The sequence below is a fragment of the Solea solea genome, chromosome 21 (assembly GCF_958295425.1).
Source record: "Solea solea chromosome 21, fSolSol10.1, whole genome shotgun sequence".
In the NCBI taxonomy this organism is placed as follows: domain Eukaryota; kingdom Metazoa; phylum Chordata; class Actinopteri; order Pleuronectiformes; family Soleidae; genus Solea; species Solea solea.
Genome location: NC_081154.1, coordinates 20,907,664 through 20,925,171, shown reverse-complemented (window position 1 = coordinate 20,925,171; position 17,508 = coordinate 20,907,664). Strand labels below are relative to the sequence as shown.

Below are 17,508 nucleotides of genomic sequence, written 5' to 3'. Positions count from 1 at the left end.
TTTTGGGGTGCCCACCCAGTATTTAAGGGTGTGTCTGCCCTCACCTCTCCCCTTCTGCTGCTGCATGTTGTGGGAGAGGTACGTGATGTGCGCTTGTGTGATTTCTGTATTGTTGAGCATTGTCATTATGCTAATATGGAGATTATCATGCTGTACATGTTTGTTTTGTAGAGGGCACGTTTCCCTGTGTTTCACATGCTGATGGGAGTTTTAAATAAACAGAGACTTCCTCCAAAACATATTCATCGTACGGCGGTTTCTTCACAACACAGACCACACGACTACACCGGTTACACGTGAACAGCACGAAGACTGGCTCGCGTTCAAAGTGATAACACAGGACCTCCACACGATAGCAACATTCCTCTGGTCAGAATGTAACCAGGTGAGAACGATGTCACGCCCCCACTCTTCTGTAAGCCATGGCTGCAGGTGCACCACACCACTCCTCCTCCGAGGCCTATTTAACGTTTAAGGCCCAATTACAGCTCTACCACTGGTGGTACACGTACCACCGTTTGAGAACCATGGCTCTAAACTAAAGTGTAAATAACACAGCTATAATGAATGCAATTTCTAGTCTTACATTTGTATCAATAATAGTCAAGCACTGGCTATTTGAGGTGGTGGGAGGGGGCCCCATAAAGGCTTAGGCCGGCACTGCACACTGACCTTTAAGCAGCTGTGGAGACCTGTGCAGGTTCTGCCTCACAGGGTCAGATGTACAGATGATGATGAGTGAGCGTCCTCCTCAGCCTCACTGATGTGTCTGCTGGTGTTTCTTCATGTTACTGGAGTGACTGAAGCTCTTGCCGCAGTGACTGCAGCCAAAGGGCTTTTCTCCAGTGTGGTAGCGCAGGTGCACGGTCAGGTAGCTGGACTGACTGAAGCACTTCCCGCAGATGCGGCAGGAGTACGGCTTCTCCCCCGTGTGCACCCTGCTGTGTTTCTTGAAGTCGCCGGCGTGCCAGAAGCTGCGAGTGCACAGAGAGCAGCGGTAACGTTTCCTGGAGTCTCCACACAAATCTGCAGAGTCCAAACGGCTCCACCTAGTGTTTGTCAGGGTCCTCGCGTGTTGTCTGTCTGCACCGCTGCTGAGTCTGTGAGACTGAACCTCTGTCACGCTGCTCTGGCTCTGACTGAACACAAACCCTGACAGTCCTGAGGAGGTTCCAGCTGCAGCCTGGTGCTCAGACTCCTCCTCTGACACGGGCTCTGCTTTTATTGTACTTGCTATTGTGTATTGTGATGCTTCAGAGCAATTGTCCTTGATTTTCGTTTCCACATGATGTGACAGTCCATTATCAGTTGTTGTATTGTTCATGTTCTCACCATGAACATGTTCTGCTGCTGCTGCTGATGCTGCTGCTGCAGAGGTGATGGATGCCTCACAGAGGCCGACAGGATGGAGCTCAGTGTCGGACAGATCTTCTTCTTCTTCTTCTTCTTCTTCTTCTTCTTCTTTCTCTCTCAGAGAACTTTGCTGCTCAGCTTCTGTGAGACACAAAAACATACATTCAGGTCTCTTGTGTCAAATATCTGTTCCAGGGACCAGTGCTCTGCGACAGCAGGGGAAACTCTGCTTCTAATAACATTTACGTTTCATTACTGAAAGTTTGCTAGAACCTAGTTTGTTCAGAATCAGTTGATTATCACAGATCGTCTGACATGTTTTTCTTCTCATATGTTCCTGCATTAAAACCAGTGGAAGCTCAGCAACATGTATGTATGTAGAAATCACTGGCCACTGATCTGTTCCTATACTTGTGCTCACCTAAACATGTGCCGTTCCATTACTAATAAGCTGTTGAACATACTGAAAATACTGATGTCATGTCTAATATTCATCTTTCAAAATAGATGTTTATTTTGCTTTGTACTCAAATTCAACGATTATTCGATCCGTCAATTACTTATAGATTGTGTTTTTTCTGCTTCTTAAATATGAATTGTTTCTGGTTTCTTTGTTTCTCAGTCAGAGAAAAGTGGTATGGGCACATCACTCGTTTTTTGAGCAGTAGAATTCACTTTATTTTTCAGCCTGTTTGCAGTGGTCGTACCGTTGCTCCTCAGGCTGATGTGGCTCTGCAGCTCCTGCAGCCTCCTCTTCAGACTCTGGTTCTCCCTCTGTGTTCTGGCTGTTTTCTCCTGATACTCTGACACCGTCTCTTTCACCACCTCCAGCACTTCATGCACTGCCTTACACAGCAGCTTCTCCAGCCGAGCACCGAGACGCTCCACTTTGGACATTTTTAAATGGACTGAGGGGGAAGAAGTGTTGTGATCAGTAAGTATCGGTACGTTTGAATGACGTCTGGGGTTTATTACAGGGGTACATCGTTTATTTATTATAACCTTTTTTCTTCTAACCTAAACAATTTGACATTGTACAAAAATGTGTTGGTTTTAAAAAGGTTACGTCACTCGTGTCTTAAAACTGTCATTTAAAAATTTAAAAATGATCATTTTCAAAAAAATCGGACTTTTGACTGGATCTAGCAGGTGAGATATTAATGTCAGTTCCTTCGGTTTCTTTTTTTATCTTATTTCTTTTATTTGATTGTCTTCTTGCCTTCTTCTTCTTCTCTAGCACACTGACAGGATCAGAGGTTTTTTCTTCTTTTATTATTATTTTTATCATCATTATCATTATATAAACATTATAATGAATAATCCCCCTTATATGATGGCAGTTTTTTGGCATGGTACTCTGAAAAAACCCTCAGTAAATGTCATTCATATGAATCATTTTTGAAATACTTATATTGTTATGTTAGTCAGTCATCATCTACCACTTTATCCTCCACCAGAGGGTCGCGGGGGGGGGCTGTGCCAATCTCAGCTACATCGGGCGATTTGGAGTGTTCAATTTACCTAATCCCCACATTGCATGTTTTTGGACTGTGAGAGGAAGCAGGAGAACCCGGAGAGAACCCACGCACACACGGGGAGAACATGCAAACTCCATGCAGAAAGGCCCTTGTTCCAACCGGGGCTCGAACCCGAGTCCCTGTGGCCCCTTATGTTGTTATAATACACTCAATTGTTTACAGCTTTAATTTCTGTTTTGCTTTTATCTGTCATAGCACCTGGTAAACTTGTAAGGTGCTATATGAGTAACACTATTATTATTTCAATTATACAATTATAGACAATTATAATAACAATAATAACAACGACAATAATAATAATAAACTTGCTTTCTATCAATACTAAACTGTGATTTTGCTCTTTACTATTCCGTACGATCATTTTTTCCTTGGTGAAATAAATAGACATTTACAAACAGTATCATAACAATATAACGGCAGAAAACTGCATATCATGATTAAATAAGAACGCCACAAATGTTGAAGAATGATAGAAATAGATGGAGAGGTGGAAACATACCTCGCAGTGATTCCAGTCAAACCGTGTTGCTGTGTTCAGTAACTGGCGCACTATTTCATAAAGAACGGCTTGAAAGGTTTGAAGCTGTAGCTTCAGCTGCGGAATCTTCACTCACTGTTTTTATTACATTTACACAAACATGATTTGCGGCTTTTTATTTATCGTGCAAACATTCCACTTCCTGTTTCTACCGGACGTGGAATGTTTACATCCTGAGAGACGAGCGCTGCTGCCACCTAGTGGTTAGTGAGCGAACAGAGCCTGGAAACATGAAGAGGAAAGTTTGGACACACCTTCTCTGTCAGTGGTTTTCTGTATTTTATTCTTTTATTTTCCACATTGATGATGAATAATGAACACATTATTTTTCAACAGGACAATGACCACAAACACTCCTCCAGGCTATGAAAGGGTTATTTGAAGAAGAGACCTGGCATCCTCCATCACCTGACCCAAACCCAGTGGAGCTGGTTGAGGATGAGTTGGACCAGAGTGAGGGCTCAGCACCATGTCATAGATGGGTTGAGAAGAAAGGGAGATTTGAGACAGTTTTTTCTTAATAAAGGTTTAATGAAGCTTGAGGAAGCCTCACCGGTTCCATGGGTCCCAGGGTTTAGCTGCAAGAGGATCCAATAGACAGGTTGTAGGTTTTTGATGCTGAAACTATTTCAGACATTTCAAGTGACTCAAATGTAAAAATGGCTGAGAACATTGAGCCAAGTTCATACTTGGATGATTAAGTCATCTTCTATTTTATTATTAAAACAACGAAAACATCTAATTGATCAGTTGTTTATTGTTTTTTCTGATTCACACCAAGTTTGACAAGCAGTGGTTTCTGTATTTATGCAAAATCCACTCACACACACCAAGCCAACGATAAACTCAACAACGATAAACTCAAACATAAACACACGACCTGTCACTTGAGCAACAGACTGCTTTTACACAAACAAAGAAAGTGCTTCAGGTTTGATTGTCCCTAAATTCCTCCTGTTCAAATACACATGGAGTGAACAGTAAACTAGTTCAGGCTGACAGTCCTGATGTGAAGTCATGGCTGTCCCTCTACAGTCGTTTCCTCAAACAGACTGAGCAGGTTCTTTGGTTCAAAGCTCGCTCGGGGCAGATCCTCGTCCGCTCGCACCCAGTTGCTGCCGCGTCGCCTCTGCGTGGACCTGTCACTCATGCCGTCCGGATGAAGCTCTGAGTGGACAGAGCTCGCACTCGGGGTGAGTGTGTGGCAGGTTGTGTTTGAGTGGATGCTGGAGGGCGTGTGGACGGGACTGCGATGACCGTTGGTCAGTGAAACTGGCAGAGGAGTGGACGTGCTGTCCACACACAGTCTGGATTTGACTCTGGGATGAAGTAAAAAAACACGAGTAAGACATCCACAGATAATGTCATGACAGAAGAACAATTTATGAAAACGTTCAATAACTCAGAACCTGTGTGAGAAGGTGGGAGAAAGCTCTGGTTTTGTGGGATCCAGCACAAACACTACGTCGTCCTCTGGGCTACCTGAGTGGCTGTGCATGACACTGAGGGACAGCGTTAGATCCCTGTCCCAGCTGTCCCTGGGAGGGGTGCAGGGCACTGGTTTGGTCCATTGAGGAAGAAAGGACAAGTGAAGGCAGGACAATAGTCTGCACCCGAAACAGACCACCTGCTACAAGACAAGGAGCACAACATTATACACTTAAAAAGTTAATGTTTAAAGATTTTCATTCCAGTTTAAATGAGAGAGAAGGGATGCACACGACTGTCTTCATGATACTGGATTTAAAAGGTATTATCAGATATCAGCAAACACACCAACATCTCCCATATGAATGATGACTAAAACAGTCAGAAACTCCAATATCATGCATCCCGAGTTAGATACTGGCCCCCGTTCAGACCAGGTTCTCACATCCTTGACTTTGTCCGTTCACATTTAGGTTCTAAATAAATCCTGCATGTGTCTCCTGTTGCCATTTGTAATCATTGCTAATACATACAGACCTCGTTTCTGTTCATAAAGACCAAATGATTTAATGATTTAGTTTTTAATTGTGCAGACACATCACATCTAGTGTGTTAAAATACCAACATTTAACCATCAGGCAACAACAATGATCTTGCAGCAAAGCGATGGCATCCAGGTGTGAGGTGTTACCTGGCAGAGGGAGACCAGTTTCAACACAGTCTCTGCGACCATGAGATACACGCGTCTCCTCCACATGCGTTTCCTGATGAAACGGAGAGCAAGAAGCTCGGAGACTGTGGGCCTCTCAGAAGGCTCCGGGGCCAACATCATCCTCAGCACTGTCTGCAGCTCCACTGACAGGCCTGTCCCACACATGGAGGAGGTGAAAACACAAGTCATGTCAGGCTTTAAACAAACATCAATAAATGTGTCCATACAAGATACACAATCAGACAATATCATTATGTCTGTGTTTGAATTACATCGTGAGATTTGTGCGAGCCCTATGTTCAGGTGTCACCGTTACCACGGTAACACGTCACATGCGTGGTTATTTACTCTCTCACACATCAGGTCACTCTCCTGCCATTTCACTTTATTCAGCAAACTGTCTATAATGTACATAACACATTCTATTTTAAGTGTTAATATCTTTCTATATTGTACATTTTTGGAAATGCTTGTTTATTATTTATTATCTTTATCTTTACTGTCTTTGCTGCTGTAACATTGACAACCAAGCAGAGGCCTGTGTGTGAGTCAGTGCAGCCTACACACAACAAACAGAACAGAACATTCAAATGTAGGTGACTTTGATTATTTACATCATTAATTACACAGCAGTGTATATTTTATATTTTAATAGCATAAAAAAAAAGAGTTTATTTCTCAACTTTTTGACATTTGACCATGAAAAACACACACACACACACACACACACACACACACACACACACACACACTCAGCCTGAGAATGAATCAAAAGAAAGTGGATCGTACCATTAGTAAACTCTGAGGGGAGGCAGCCTTGTCTGAGCTGTTGCCAGCCGTCTCCACCATTTGGAACTTCCATGTTACAGGCAAGCTCCAGAATAGAAACCCCCAAACTAGAAGAAAATGACAACTATGAGGTGTAATGTTAACATATTTGAAGTTGATTTTGTCACCACGTCTGTACCTGAAAACATCTGCAGCAGGTCCATACTGTCCACGGAGGAGCTCAGGAGCCATGTATCGAGGATCTCCCTCCTGTGCGTCCTCTTTCACGTTCCCCTCTGAAGACTCTGTGCTCTTGTGTTTGAGCTGCAGCAGCAGACCAAAGTCCCCGAGCTTGAGACGACCCGAGTCAGTGACGAGGACGTTGGCGGGCTTCATGTCCAGATGAACGAATCCATTAGAGTGCAAATGTTGCAGAGCTGAGAGGAGGTCACACAGGTACGTCCACGCTGCAGCTTCATCTGCATTAGAGAACAACAGTGGAGGAAATAACACACATTCATTATTACAAATGGATGGAATAATCCTGCATTATAGGATTTAATTAACACACTCACAATATGTTGAACCTGGATCTGGATCATTCAGAAAACAAAAATCATCATCATCATCATCATCACCAACATACAGTCCTGGTGATTTAAGGGGGAGCCAGGACTGACTTATAATGTACACATTTAAGAGTTTAGTTTTTCACTAATCATCATCATCTATCTATAAATTCCAGGAATGTATGTCTGTGTGTGTGTGTGTTATTCACATATCTCTCAAACTGATGGACTGATTGATTGACACCTGTCTAACTTGACAGGTGTCGTGCTGCGGGCACGAGTAAGTGCAGTGTGCAGTTTGATGTTGTTTGGAGAAGTAATGCAAAGGATATCGGTAAAAGAAGCACACATCGCTCTCGCCGCTCTCGCCGCTCTCGCTGCTCTACTGTAGCCACGCCCCCTCTCACTCACACAGCACTGTGAGCGAGACAAGGCGCGGTGAAGCTGAGGTGGATGACGAACACAGACTGTTCCCCCCACCCTCCTCCAGGAGGTGTTACAGGTGTATGCAGGTTCAGAGGAGGCTTCTCTCCTGCAGCTGTCACCATACTGAACTCTAGCTCTGCATCCTGGTGACGACCAACCAACTGTTGGAGTTCAACTTTCCATATTTATTGTCAGTATCAGTATTTGCTTGTATGTCACTGAACGTTTGCTGTGTCATAGTAACAATGAGCACTCACACACACACACAACAGGCACTGCACTTGTTCACTCAACATATATTAAGACAGTAAAAGTTAAAGTTTTTTTGTAGCAACAATATTATGAACTGCAGTTATTTTCATTGGATAATTCAGAGGTTAATATTAAAATGTAACCCACATGTTCCAAGCTCTTTCATTGAAGCCTCTGGTAAAAACTCCCTTTAGACACTGCATGTTGTGTTTTTGTAACGTTATTGATGTGTTTTTGGGGCATTACAATATCTTGATAATGATATAATGCTTCTTTAATATTAATTCATACTCAAACACAAAGCAAACAAAGGTAGAATATGGATCGAAGACATTTCTAAAGCTTTTACATATTGTAAGATTCAGATTACATCATATGTCACCAACATCAGTGTTAAATAAATGAATGTCCTCTGCATACAGACCTGGTCCAGGAGGCTGGTTCTCAGCGTGCAGCAGCAGGCTGGTGCTGCACAGCTCCGTCTGAATGTACAGCCGCCCACACTCCTCCCAGGCAGCCACAAAGTCCAGGATGTGAGGGTGAGGACACAGACGCTCATGGTTCCTGGCTTCCCTCACACTCCTGGTCCTCTCACTGTTGCCTCTGAAGCGATGGGCAGAGCACTTCACTGCATACAGGTGGCCGTCCACGTTGCTTTGCACCTAAAAGAACAGAACAGAACAATAAGGTGCTGACGTTGTCTCGAGCTGAGGGACAGAGATGTATGTCTGCATGTCTAAATGTGTATAAAAGCACAGCACGTTTATTTAAAACAGTCAGGATTTTCAGTCAACACTGTTGTGTAAGTGTCAGCCTCTGGATTAGGCCTGTGATAACGTCCACGTTTGTTAGATTAAGACGGCTCACAAAGGTGGATTTTTGTCTCTGACTGAAGACGTTTAAAGACACAAGCAACAGGTTTTCAAGGAATGGACCTCCTCAGTGCTTACGACACACCATTCACTAAAGGTAAAGTTACTGTTAGGAGTTTCCAAGATCTCAAGGATAATCTGGTCTACAGAACCAGGACCACTTCAGATATTTACAAATAAGAGACTCTATCGGGGAAAGAATGATGAAAAATGATGAGCCAGAAACAACGATATTCTACAGGTATTTTTAAAAGCTTACCAAGATGAACCTTATAAAAAGATCATTTCAAGATTATACACAGTCTTCAATCTCTTAACAAAGAAAATATATCAAAGGTAAGATAAAGATGGGAAACTGAGGGCAACATCGTAATCACACAGGAGAACTGGAGCCACATTTTTAAACAACAATCAGTGGAGAACTACAAATTCTCCACTAATGTCATCCTCTAATGATGCACTCCATATCAAAAGAAATCATATTCCAACCAGACTGACTGTTGGAGGTGTTGCAGAAGCAAAGAGGCAAATCTTTATCATGTGTTTTGGAGTTGCCCTGTTGTGACCCCATTTTGGTTTGGTTGCTACTTGTAAGAAATCCATAACCATGACAGGGCTGAAGAGAGAGACACCTAGTGCAGATGAATGGACAACATCTTTGTAATGGAAAGAATAACTTTTAATCTGAGAACACAAAAAGAGGTATTACATATGTCTCTACCATCAGACCAGACTTCAGGTAAGTGCTGATTAGTCCACCATTAATACTTTGATTGATCTACTTTCATCTTCACCCCTTTGTCTTTACTTGTGTTGATTGCTTTCATGTCTGATGGTGGCGGCACACCAATCAAGTAATGGATTAATTGAGAAAATAATTGACAGATGAATTGATTATGAAATGAATGGTTAGTTTTAACATAGTGTCACTTGTCCGACTCCATCAGGGAGCTGCATGGTGAAGTAAACAGCAGCAGCTGTTTCTAGCACATTCAGGGGTTTAATATTAAAGTTTTAACATCACATGATCATATTCATGAGAGACAAAAATCATGATCACGATTAAAATAAGGTTGTGAAGTTCTACTTAATGTCCAGCCATACTATTAGTGGTGGAATCCACTTCTGACGTTTCCTAAGCATCTTTGTGGGGTTTTCAGCCATAGTGCTGAAACACTTTTTATGAATATAAATGCTTTTTTTATTGCTTAGTTGAAAATACTATAAATGAATAGATGTAAGTGATAATAGAAAATGATAAATGATTGAGCTAGTGTTTCTTTTAGGAAGCAGGGTTTACTTTTTATAAAAGGACGCAGCACAGGCTATGATAGGAAAACAAACGTTTTGTCCTCATATTAATGGACTATTTTTGACCTACCTGATCTATCCTAGTCCTTAAAATACAACGCAGACACACACAGTGTCACATAGGATTCTTCGACATAAACACACTTTGCTCACCTTGAAGACCTCTCCAAATGATCCTCTTCCCAGTAGACCCAAATTGGTGAAGCACTGACTGAAAAAGGACTGTTGTTTGCTGGGATCGTACACAGACTTTGGACAGGGCAGCTTTTTAAGGGAACCAGACAGGGGCGTCCAGGGGGAGGGACGCGGGTGGAACACCCTGCTCAGAGGGGGACATCCTTTGGATGGAGGCAGCGGTGGCATAGAATACGAGAGCCGCAGAGGAGAAGAGTCGGACGAGTTGGACAAAGAGGACAAGGATAAAGGGACATGACGCTTTTTGAGAGAGAAGGACTGCTCTGCCTGGGAGAAAGTGGGAATGGGGAGTGACGCCCTCGACACGGAGGATTCCACTGCCACGGACATGGTGTTGGCACGTTTTCACTTCTCTTTGAAGATAGTGTCCTGCAACAGATACACAATAAGAAACAAGAAAAGCTTTACGCCGTGGAAATGAATACCTAGTGCATGTACTTTAATAACGTATCTGTCTTACCCATGTAACACACAACAAAACCAAAGACTTCATACTTAAAAGTTCCCCAAAAATGCAACGATGGCTCAAAAAATACACTGTCGTGTGTGCTGACCAGGCACTAAATAGATCCAAGACCCAAGATTAAAGATGTTTATTTGCCATTAGTGCATGCATTACTCTCTATATGTCGGTCCTGTGATGACATACGCCTTTCACCTGCCAGCTGAGATTGGCAACAGTGGCCATGTGACCCTCATGTGGAGGATACAGCAGTAGACAATGAATGAATGAATGTGCATAAACAAACAGAGAAAACACAAACGAGATGAAGAGAAATTCAAAATTCAAAATTAAAATAAAAGTAAATGTGGAAAAATAGACAAGGTGACAGTGATCTGGTTGGAGAGAGACACTTAAAAAATACAATTTATAGCAAACAATCAAGAGACAAGTGAACGTGAACGTGAAGCACATTATTATTTCTTGAGTCAGATGTCGAATTACTAGAAAAAGTCGTTCCACTATGGTTAAATGTTATGCTGGATTAATGTCTGACTTCTCAGAGAAGCCCAGTGAGGAGCCAGCTCAGATTTGGCTATAAACATGTCAATTCAGTTTGTTATTTGCCAAATAAATAACAATAACATTTTTAGTTTGAAACGTTTCTGAAAGATTTCTAAAATATCTGTTTCCTCGTTTTTATGACGGGTGGTTTAATACATTTGTTAAGCACTGTTTATACAACAACTGTACAAGACTGTCCACAGACATTGTCCAAAGGCATATTACAGTGTTTCCAGTTGTCCTTTGGTTCGATTTGTCTCTAACTGTTTCCTGTCTTATAAAGTTATAGCTGTGTTATTAATGGGATGACCTGACAGCTCTGACGTCACAGTGTGGATAGTGTTCATGACTCACTCTTGGTCGCTCGTGTGTACAACAGGTTTCCCTGGCCTGATTAAGGACACGCCCGCTAACTGTACGTGTCACCTAACGTTAACACACTCAACGTCAACCTTGACATACAATGTTCATCTTAAATGACATGCAGATTATAATATTACCCCCACTGACACCATTACCAGTCAATGTGTTAACACTTTAAACGTTGGCTAACGTAATGAAGAAGACAGCCAGCCTTCATCGACACAACAACCACGTAACAAAGCTATTTACTGCGTCTTTGAATAGCATACCGTAAGTGACAGTCCAGAATTCGTAACGGTAGAATTGTGTGACATTATCACACCGACTGTATTGTAGTGGAGATGTCACACGGTCTTCGTGACTTAATTCGTCCCTGTGTCCAAACAAAGTGCGCCTCTGCTTCCACCCTTCCGTCCAGCATGAAACAACCTGGCGCCAAATTCGGAAAATAATACGCAGCGTTACGTATGTTCCGTAATTTCAGACTTACTGCTTATCTGAGTTGCGCAATTTCCGCGAGCGGTGCAGTCTGGGACTTTAACACAGGGCTGGTGCTACTGGCTAGCTAGCTGACCACTTGAAATGGTAACTATAATTATCATCTTTGTCGAGACGTGTGTGATATTTGTTGCTGAGATATAGATATTGTTTTTACCTCGTGACACTTTGGTCAAGTGATATACGCCGTGACGACAGATGATAATGCAGGACACAAGACTGTTTATTTCACTTTGTGTTTGCTAGGTAGCTAAAGCTAACTTTGGTTGGTGTTAGCTTGTGTGAGGAAAGATTGTAGCGAGGTAGCGTCACAACGCTAAGTCAGTTTGATTCGTCCAAACTAACTGGACTTCACTTGTCACTGTCAGGCGTACAGCGGCGTGTTCTTACTTAGAACAACATGTCAAACCTTTGTTTATCTCACTAACGTGACTAAGCTTTGTGTTGGGTCATTTAACGTTAGCTTAGAGCTACGTCTGCATGCTAGTACACACAGTTCGAGGTTAGCTCTTTAAAGAGTGAATTGTCAGTAGAAAAACAACCTACTATTTCATTTTAACACTAATTATTAATCAGTAGTAGGATTATTACAGTGTACACATGCGTAATTAAGGGATTGTGAACAGTTGACAGATTGACAGGAACTAATAAAATCTTATGACTTAAATATTTTGTCAGATGAAAAGAAATATATCTGAATTTGCATTCTAAAATGACTTAAGCTACAGAATTGTCATATTCTTTACTGAAATCTCTGTCAAATTCTCATCTGAGAGAAAACTCATGTTGAATTGAGTCTTACATCGTTGTTCCCCAACATCTGATTTTGCTTGTTTCTTTCAGGACGTGTTCTTAATGATCCGGCGTCACAAGACTACAATCTTCACAGATGCCAAGGAGTCCACCACTGTCTATGAGCTGAAGCGTATTGTCGAGGGAATACTTAAAAGATCACCTGAAGATCAGAGGCTCTACAAAGTAAGTTTAGGGCAAACACCACATGACCAACAGAATTACAGCATCATCCATCCATCCATCCATCCATCCATCTTCTACCGCTTTATCCTTCACACGAGGGTCGTGGGGGTGCTGTGCCAATCTCAGCTGACATAGGGCGAAAGGCGGGGTACACCCTGGACTGATCGCGAGTCCATCACAGGCCACATAGAGACAAACAACCATCCACTCTTATGTACAGTTAATTTAGCGTGTCCACTTTACCTAATCCCCACATTACATGTATTTGGACTGAGAGAGGAAGCTGGAGAACTATAGCATCGTCTGACACAAATGTTGTTTTTTGTGACATCATTGGATTTAATCTGACATTTTAATCTATTGTTCCACAGGACGACCAGTTGCTAGAGGACATTAAAACTCTGGGTGACTGTGGATTTACCAACCAAACTGCCAGACCTCAGGCCCCAGCTACAGTTGGTCTGGCCTTTCGCATAAATGGTATGTATGTCCAGGGTTTTTCCTTTCTAGTTATGAACAGGAAGTAGAATATTCAAGTAGCATAACATACATATCGTACTAGGGATGCACCAAAAGGAAAATTATTGGCCGAAACCGAAAATCAGGAAACACTTATATAAATTATTATGCAAATTCTGTACCATTGTTGTTTTGTAATCTAATTTTGTTGTTATGGCTGGGACTGTGTGTACTTACCTCAGATTAGATTAATAGTCATGCTTCAAAGAACAAATCAATTAAGAAGCTATGAAAATATTTAGGATGATCTCTTTGAACACAGGGTGCATGCCCCTCGTCTGGTGCAACAGATGAGCCTCTTGTCCTGTGCTCTGCTCCTGCGCTGTGCGCTTCTCCGGCCCCAAGCGGACTCTCTGTATCCAGCGCAGACTGGATCATTTCTCTACGCGCTGCTTTTTCCCCACATCCGAGTAATGATCTTTATGACGAGGATCGAGTACAGTCGCGATGAAGTTCAGCGCACTTTTCATTGTTTTCACTCCGTGGTCTGTCTCAACCCCTCTGTGTAAAAGACGCGTTAGAACTGCAATTAAGGGAACAGCGTCTGCCACATGCATCAGATGAGCCGAACTCTGTAGTTAACTGCTCAAAGGGGAGAAGAGAGAGGATGTTCTCCATTAAGGTGTGAAGTGAAGGTCGCGGGGAGTTCATAATCTGTGATGTAAGTTACGCTTCAGCATTGTTCCACCGTGTACTCACAATTGCCTTTTTAGTAAGTAAGTAAGTCCAAAGCTCGTAAAGGGAGATGTAGTAAAAACTGGGAGAAAAAAAATAATAATTCTAGAAATAAAGGGAAGTGATAGTTCAGTGTGGCTTTGTGAGGTACTGGGGAATATTTAGCACCAATGTTGTGCTAGTTGTCCTCCTTGAGCTGATGACAAAAGTCAAGTTATTATTATTATTATTATTATTATTACTACCTGTTAAAATGTATGCCCTAGCATAATATATTTTAAGCTTTATCTTGTGTTTGGACAAGCATTCTGAGTGGAATTTTCACAGGAGCTGCAGGTCTCCTACTTCCTCATTTGTTAATATGGCCGCCTTTACACCTGGCATTAGAATGTTTTTTCTTTCTTCTATGGACCCCTCTTTGCTTTTGAAGCAGGACAAGAAGTTGTCTTTTCGACAAGTGGAAAAATGAGCAAAGCAGAAGAGACTACACAGTTTTGTTGCCGCTTTCATGTGGTTGTTGTGGGTGGAGCAGAGACGAGATGCATCGGAGACTCGTGCATTTACACTTCTGTTCAATGTGGTCACAATGTGTCTCGGACCACCTCCTGAAGTGGTTTGGCAGATCCTATAACAATCGGTCCTCGGGTGTATTTACACCTGCACCTACAAGTGGTCAGGCGCTATCTGATTGTTATATGATTATAGAAAAGACATTTTAATGCCAGGTGTAAAGAGGGCCTATAATCTGAACAAAGGACTTCACACACCAAAGTCCAAAAATAACACTTTTCAGAACATATTCACAGCATATCATAGACTGTTGTCAAATGAATGTACACAGTGCTGATGAAGTTGTGTATGACTGCGTTTCTCAGTATGGCAGTGTTTAGATCTTGTGTCGCTCAGGGACATTCTTGTGCTGCTCACAGGAAGTCATTTGTTTTATGTTGAGACAACAGCAACTTTGTACTAGCAGAGTGAGATGGCTGCAACTAATGACTGTTTTTATGGTCAACTATTGAAAAGCACAATGACTCGCTGTGTTAACTAACATTAAAAGCAAAAATGTATATTTTAATAAACATTGCTGCTGTTTAGGATACATCTACAAAAGTAAAAGAAAAACTGAGTTGGTGAATACACGTCTGCTTCCTTTGCAGAAAACCATCTAGAGACTTTTTGCTCTCCTCAGGACGACTGCATACATTTGATTAAAAAAGAAAGGGTGTTATCAAGAGTCAATATTACTCATTTAAACTTCAATATGCCAGGAATGCCAAGAAGCTAAACTTAAAAGAAAATATCTTCAAACCATGTTGTGTCTTGACTTTGAACATTAACTTGTAGGTCAGGCAGTGACAATGTAAACGTGAAAGAAGAAGTGAACAAGTGAAAAAGTGAAAAAGAACTGCTTGGTTGTAACTCTAGTCTGTGAAGGTGAATAACACACAGTTGTTCTAAAGAGGAGCATATTAATGTTAAAAGCCAAGACAACTCTATATATGTCTATATACAGCGAGCTAGTTGGCTAACAAGCTAAATATCTTTCCCAAGTTGTGTCCACATCATCCAGAACGTGCCTCCTCTTCAAATACTTGTGCATTACCGATGTGCTCCCGTTGTACCATGTGCATATTTTACTGTGATTTTTTTCCCTTGGTGTGTGCAGAGTGACATGCTTGCATACCTTTGATATTTTTGGGTGAGAGGGTGTTCACTCTGATATTCACCTGCCGTCTCAGGCTGTTCACTACATGTGCGACTCCCAGCAGAAAAAACCCTGTGATGACGTAGCTCACAATTATCGACAATTAAATGTGTTGGCTACTGATTTTACCATTGAACGTCCGTTAATTACTGCAAACACAAAGAAGCGTCTACGAGAAGTTTCAAAAGTGAATTCTACTGCCCACCCCTGCTCTGCTGCTGTATACACACAAACGCTCCCTCAGTCAGGTCTGATAATGTTGCTTGAGAGCTTGTTTTCAGTTGAGAAGCCACTTAAAAATGATGTTACATCGTTAAAGTTCATGGACACTAAACTGACATACAATAATAACCTCAACCACACCTTTAAGCCGGTGTAGATAAAAACCTTTCTTTTACTATTTACAGGTTAAGCAGCAGCTGAGTTGATGCAGATCCCCCTGTGTATTTGTGAATGTCCTCACCTTTGACCCCTTCACACCTGGCATTAGAATGTGTTTTCTTCACCATATGCATTTACACCTGTTACATCTGAACCAAGCGTGTCTCCAGTGTCTGTCCGATCACAGTCATCCCAGACTACAGCGTCGCTTCCTGTGTTCAGCAACAGCAGTGTTAGCCCTTGAAGGCTTCTGTTCACCATGTGGTCACAGTGCATCTCTGATCAGCTCATGAAGTGGTTTGACAATCTGTCCTCGGTGCATCTCAGGTGTATTTACTGTGTATATACTAACATGTGACATGAGTGTTAACCATGTGAAACTCTTCCCTCCAGATGAGATGTTTGAGCAGCTGCACATCGAGGCCTTCTCCAGCCCCCCAGAACTGCCTGATGTGATGAAGCCCCAGGACTCTGGTAGCACCGCCAACGAACAGGCAGTGCAGTGATGGCAAGGAAGGGGGGAAGCAGCAGTGGAGGAAAGGATGGAAGTTGGTGGTGTGTGGATTTCACTGCAGGGCAGAGGATATGTAACATGATTTCAGTTGATGGAAGGGGAGAAATGTTGGTAACCGAGCCTGCCCATGTTACCATCATGCTATGATCCTAGCACACCCTTACAATCTGCTTCACTAAAGATTTTTTTTTTTAAACTCTTCCCAGTTTCCCACATCACATGCAGTTGTGCTCCTTTATTTTGCTCTTAAGCACCAGCTTGTTAAACATGTCGAGGAAAGATGGTTTGGAAAGTATGGTTGTGTGTGTGTGTGTGTGTGTGTGAGTGAGTTATTCTAATTATTATCATGAATATTTTCTTTGAGAAGTTGAAAGCGTCGTCGTGTCACATTGTTTAGAAGTACCATGAAGTACCATGCATGGATGAGGAGTCTGGTGTCGGAGTCGGCAAACGTGCATGAGCAAAATTGAAACTAGCGTCTGGAGTTTGACAGAAACAGATGAGCCTTCAGCTGAAACAACGTTCCCTCCATCTGCTTCTCCCACTTCTGTTGTACATTTCAGATTTGAGATCATACACAAGGAAAGAACATGTACATGTTAAATACGTTACTTTTGGATGTTATGGTTTTGCGTCTACAGTATGTTTTACTCGTCAGTTCTACGCTGTGTGTTTCATGCACTGAGACCAAAGGCAGGTTCCTCATGGACACCGGAGGGACGTCTTGGTCAGAGGACATTCTGTCTGTGACATACAGTAAAACACAGGGGTTAATCTTGAGTTTATAAAAATAATGCATACATCATGTCGCCAACATCAGCTTGGCACCTTCCTCTAATCACATAATTATGGCTTGTAACTGTAAGTTTGCTTAATTAAAAGATTTTTCCTGTTTTGTTTTTTA

The 17,508-nt window shown here is 42.1% G+C and overlaps 3 protein-coding genes across 3 annotated transcripts; 1 reads left to right on the top strand and 2 right to left on the bottom strand.

The window, feature by feature from the left end:
* Positions 1 to 672: 672 nt before the first annotated feature.
* On the bottom strand, positions 673 to 3,559 carry LOC131448938 (zinc finger protein 514-like). Its single transcript, XM_058621772.1, has 3 exons — positions 3,391 to 3,559; positions 2,061 to 2,261; positions 673 to 1,494 (listed from the first exon to the last, which is right to left on the bottom strand). The coding sequence occupies exons 2-3, from the start codon at positions 2,248 to 2,250 to the stop codon at positions 758 to 760; spliced, it is 927 nt and encodes a 308-aa protein (XP_058477755.1). The 5' UTR covers positions 2,251 to 2,261; positions 3,391 to 3,559; the 3' UTR covers positions 673 to 757.
* Positions 3,560 to 4,168: 609 nt separating this feature from the next.
* pkmyt1 (protein kinase, membrane associated tyrosine/threonine 1) lies at positions 4,169 to 11,760 on the bottom strand. The gene is made up of 8 exons (XM_058621720.1): positions 11,601 to 11,760; positions 9,921 to 10,331; positions 8,009 to 8,246; positions 6,537 to 6,816; positions 6,359 to 6,465; positions 5,549 to 5,721; positions 4,839 to 5,059; positions 4,169 to 4,748 (listed from the first exon to the last, which is right to left on the bottom strand). Exons 2-8 carry the CDS (start codon positions 10,290 to 10,292, stop codon positions 4,445 to 4,447), a joined length of 1,695 nt encoding a protein of 564 aa, XP_058477703.1. The 5' UTR covers positions 10,293 to 10,331; positions 11,601 to 11,760; the 3' UTR covers positions 4,169 to 4,444.
* A 12-nt stretch (positions 11,761 to 11,772) lies between these two features.
* Positions 11,773 to 17,508, top strand: LOC131448951 (elongin-B-like). The gene is made up of 4 exons (XM_058621790.1): positions 11,773 to 11,916; positions 12,673 to 12,807; positions 13,179 to 13,287; positions 16,484 to 17,508. Exons 1-4 carry the CDS (start codon positions 11,914 to 11,916, stop codon positions 16,594 to 16,596), a joined length of 360 nt encoding a protein of 119 aa, XP_058477773.1. The 5' UTR covers positions 11,773 to 11,913; the 3' UTR covers positions 16,597 to 17,508.

Excerpts from the sequence above, each read along its gene's own strand:
- LOC131448938 (XM_058621772.1), bottom strand. The coding sequence starts at position 2,250 with ATGTCCAAAGTGGAGCGTCTCGGTGCTCGGCTGGAGAAGCTGCTGTGT. Across the intron at positions 1,495-2,060 it reads CATCAGCCTGAGGAGCAACG|AAGCTGAGCAGCAAAGTTCT; the intron begins GTACGACCACTG and ends TGTGTCTCACAG.
- LOC131448951 (XM_058621790.1), top strand. Across the intron at positions 12,808-13,178 it reads AAGATCAGAGGCTCTACAAA|GACGACCAGTTGCTAGAGGA; the intron begins GTAAGTTTAGGG and ends ATTGTTCCACAG. Across the intron at positions 13,288-16,483 it reads TCTGGCCTTTCGCATAAATG|ATGAGATGTTTGAGCAGCTG; the intron begins GTATGTATGTCC and ends TCTTCCCTCCAG.
- pkmyt1 (XM_058621720.1), bottom strand. The coding sequence starts at position 10,292 with ATGTCCGTGGCAGTGGAATCCTCCGTGTCGAGGGCGTCACTCCCCATT. Across the intron at positions 6,466-6,536 it reads CCTGCTGCAGATGTTTTCAG|TTTGGGGGTTTCTATTCTGG; the intron begins GTACAGACGTGG and ends ATTTTCTTCTAG. Across the intron at positions 4,749-4,838 it reads TCTCCCACCTTCTCACACAG|AGTCAAATCCAGACTGTGTG; the intron begins GTTCTGAGTTAT and ends ACTTCATCCCAG.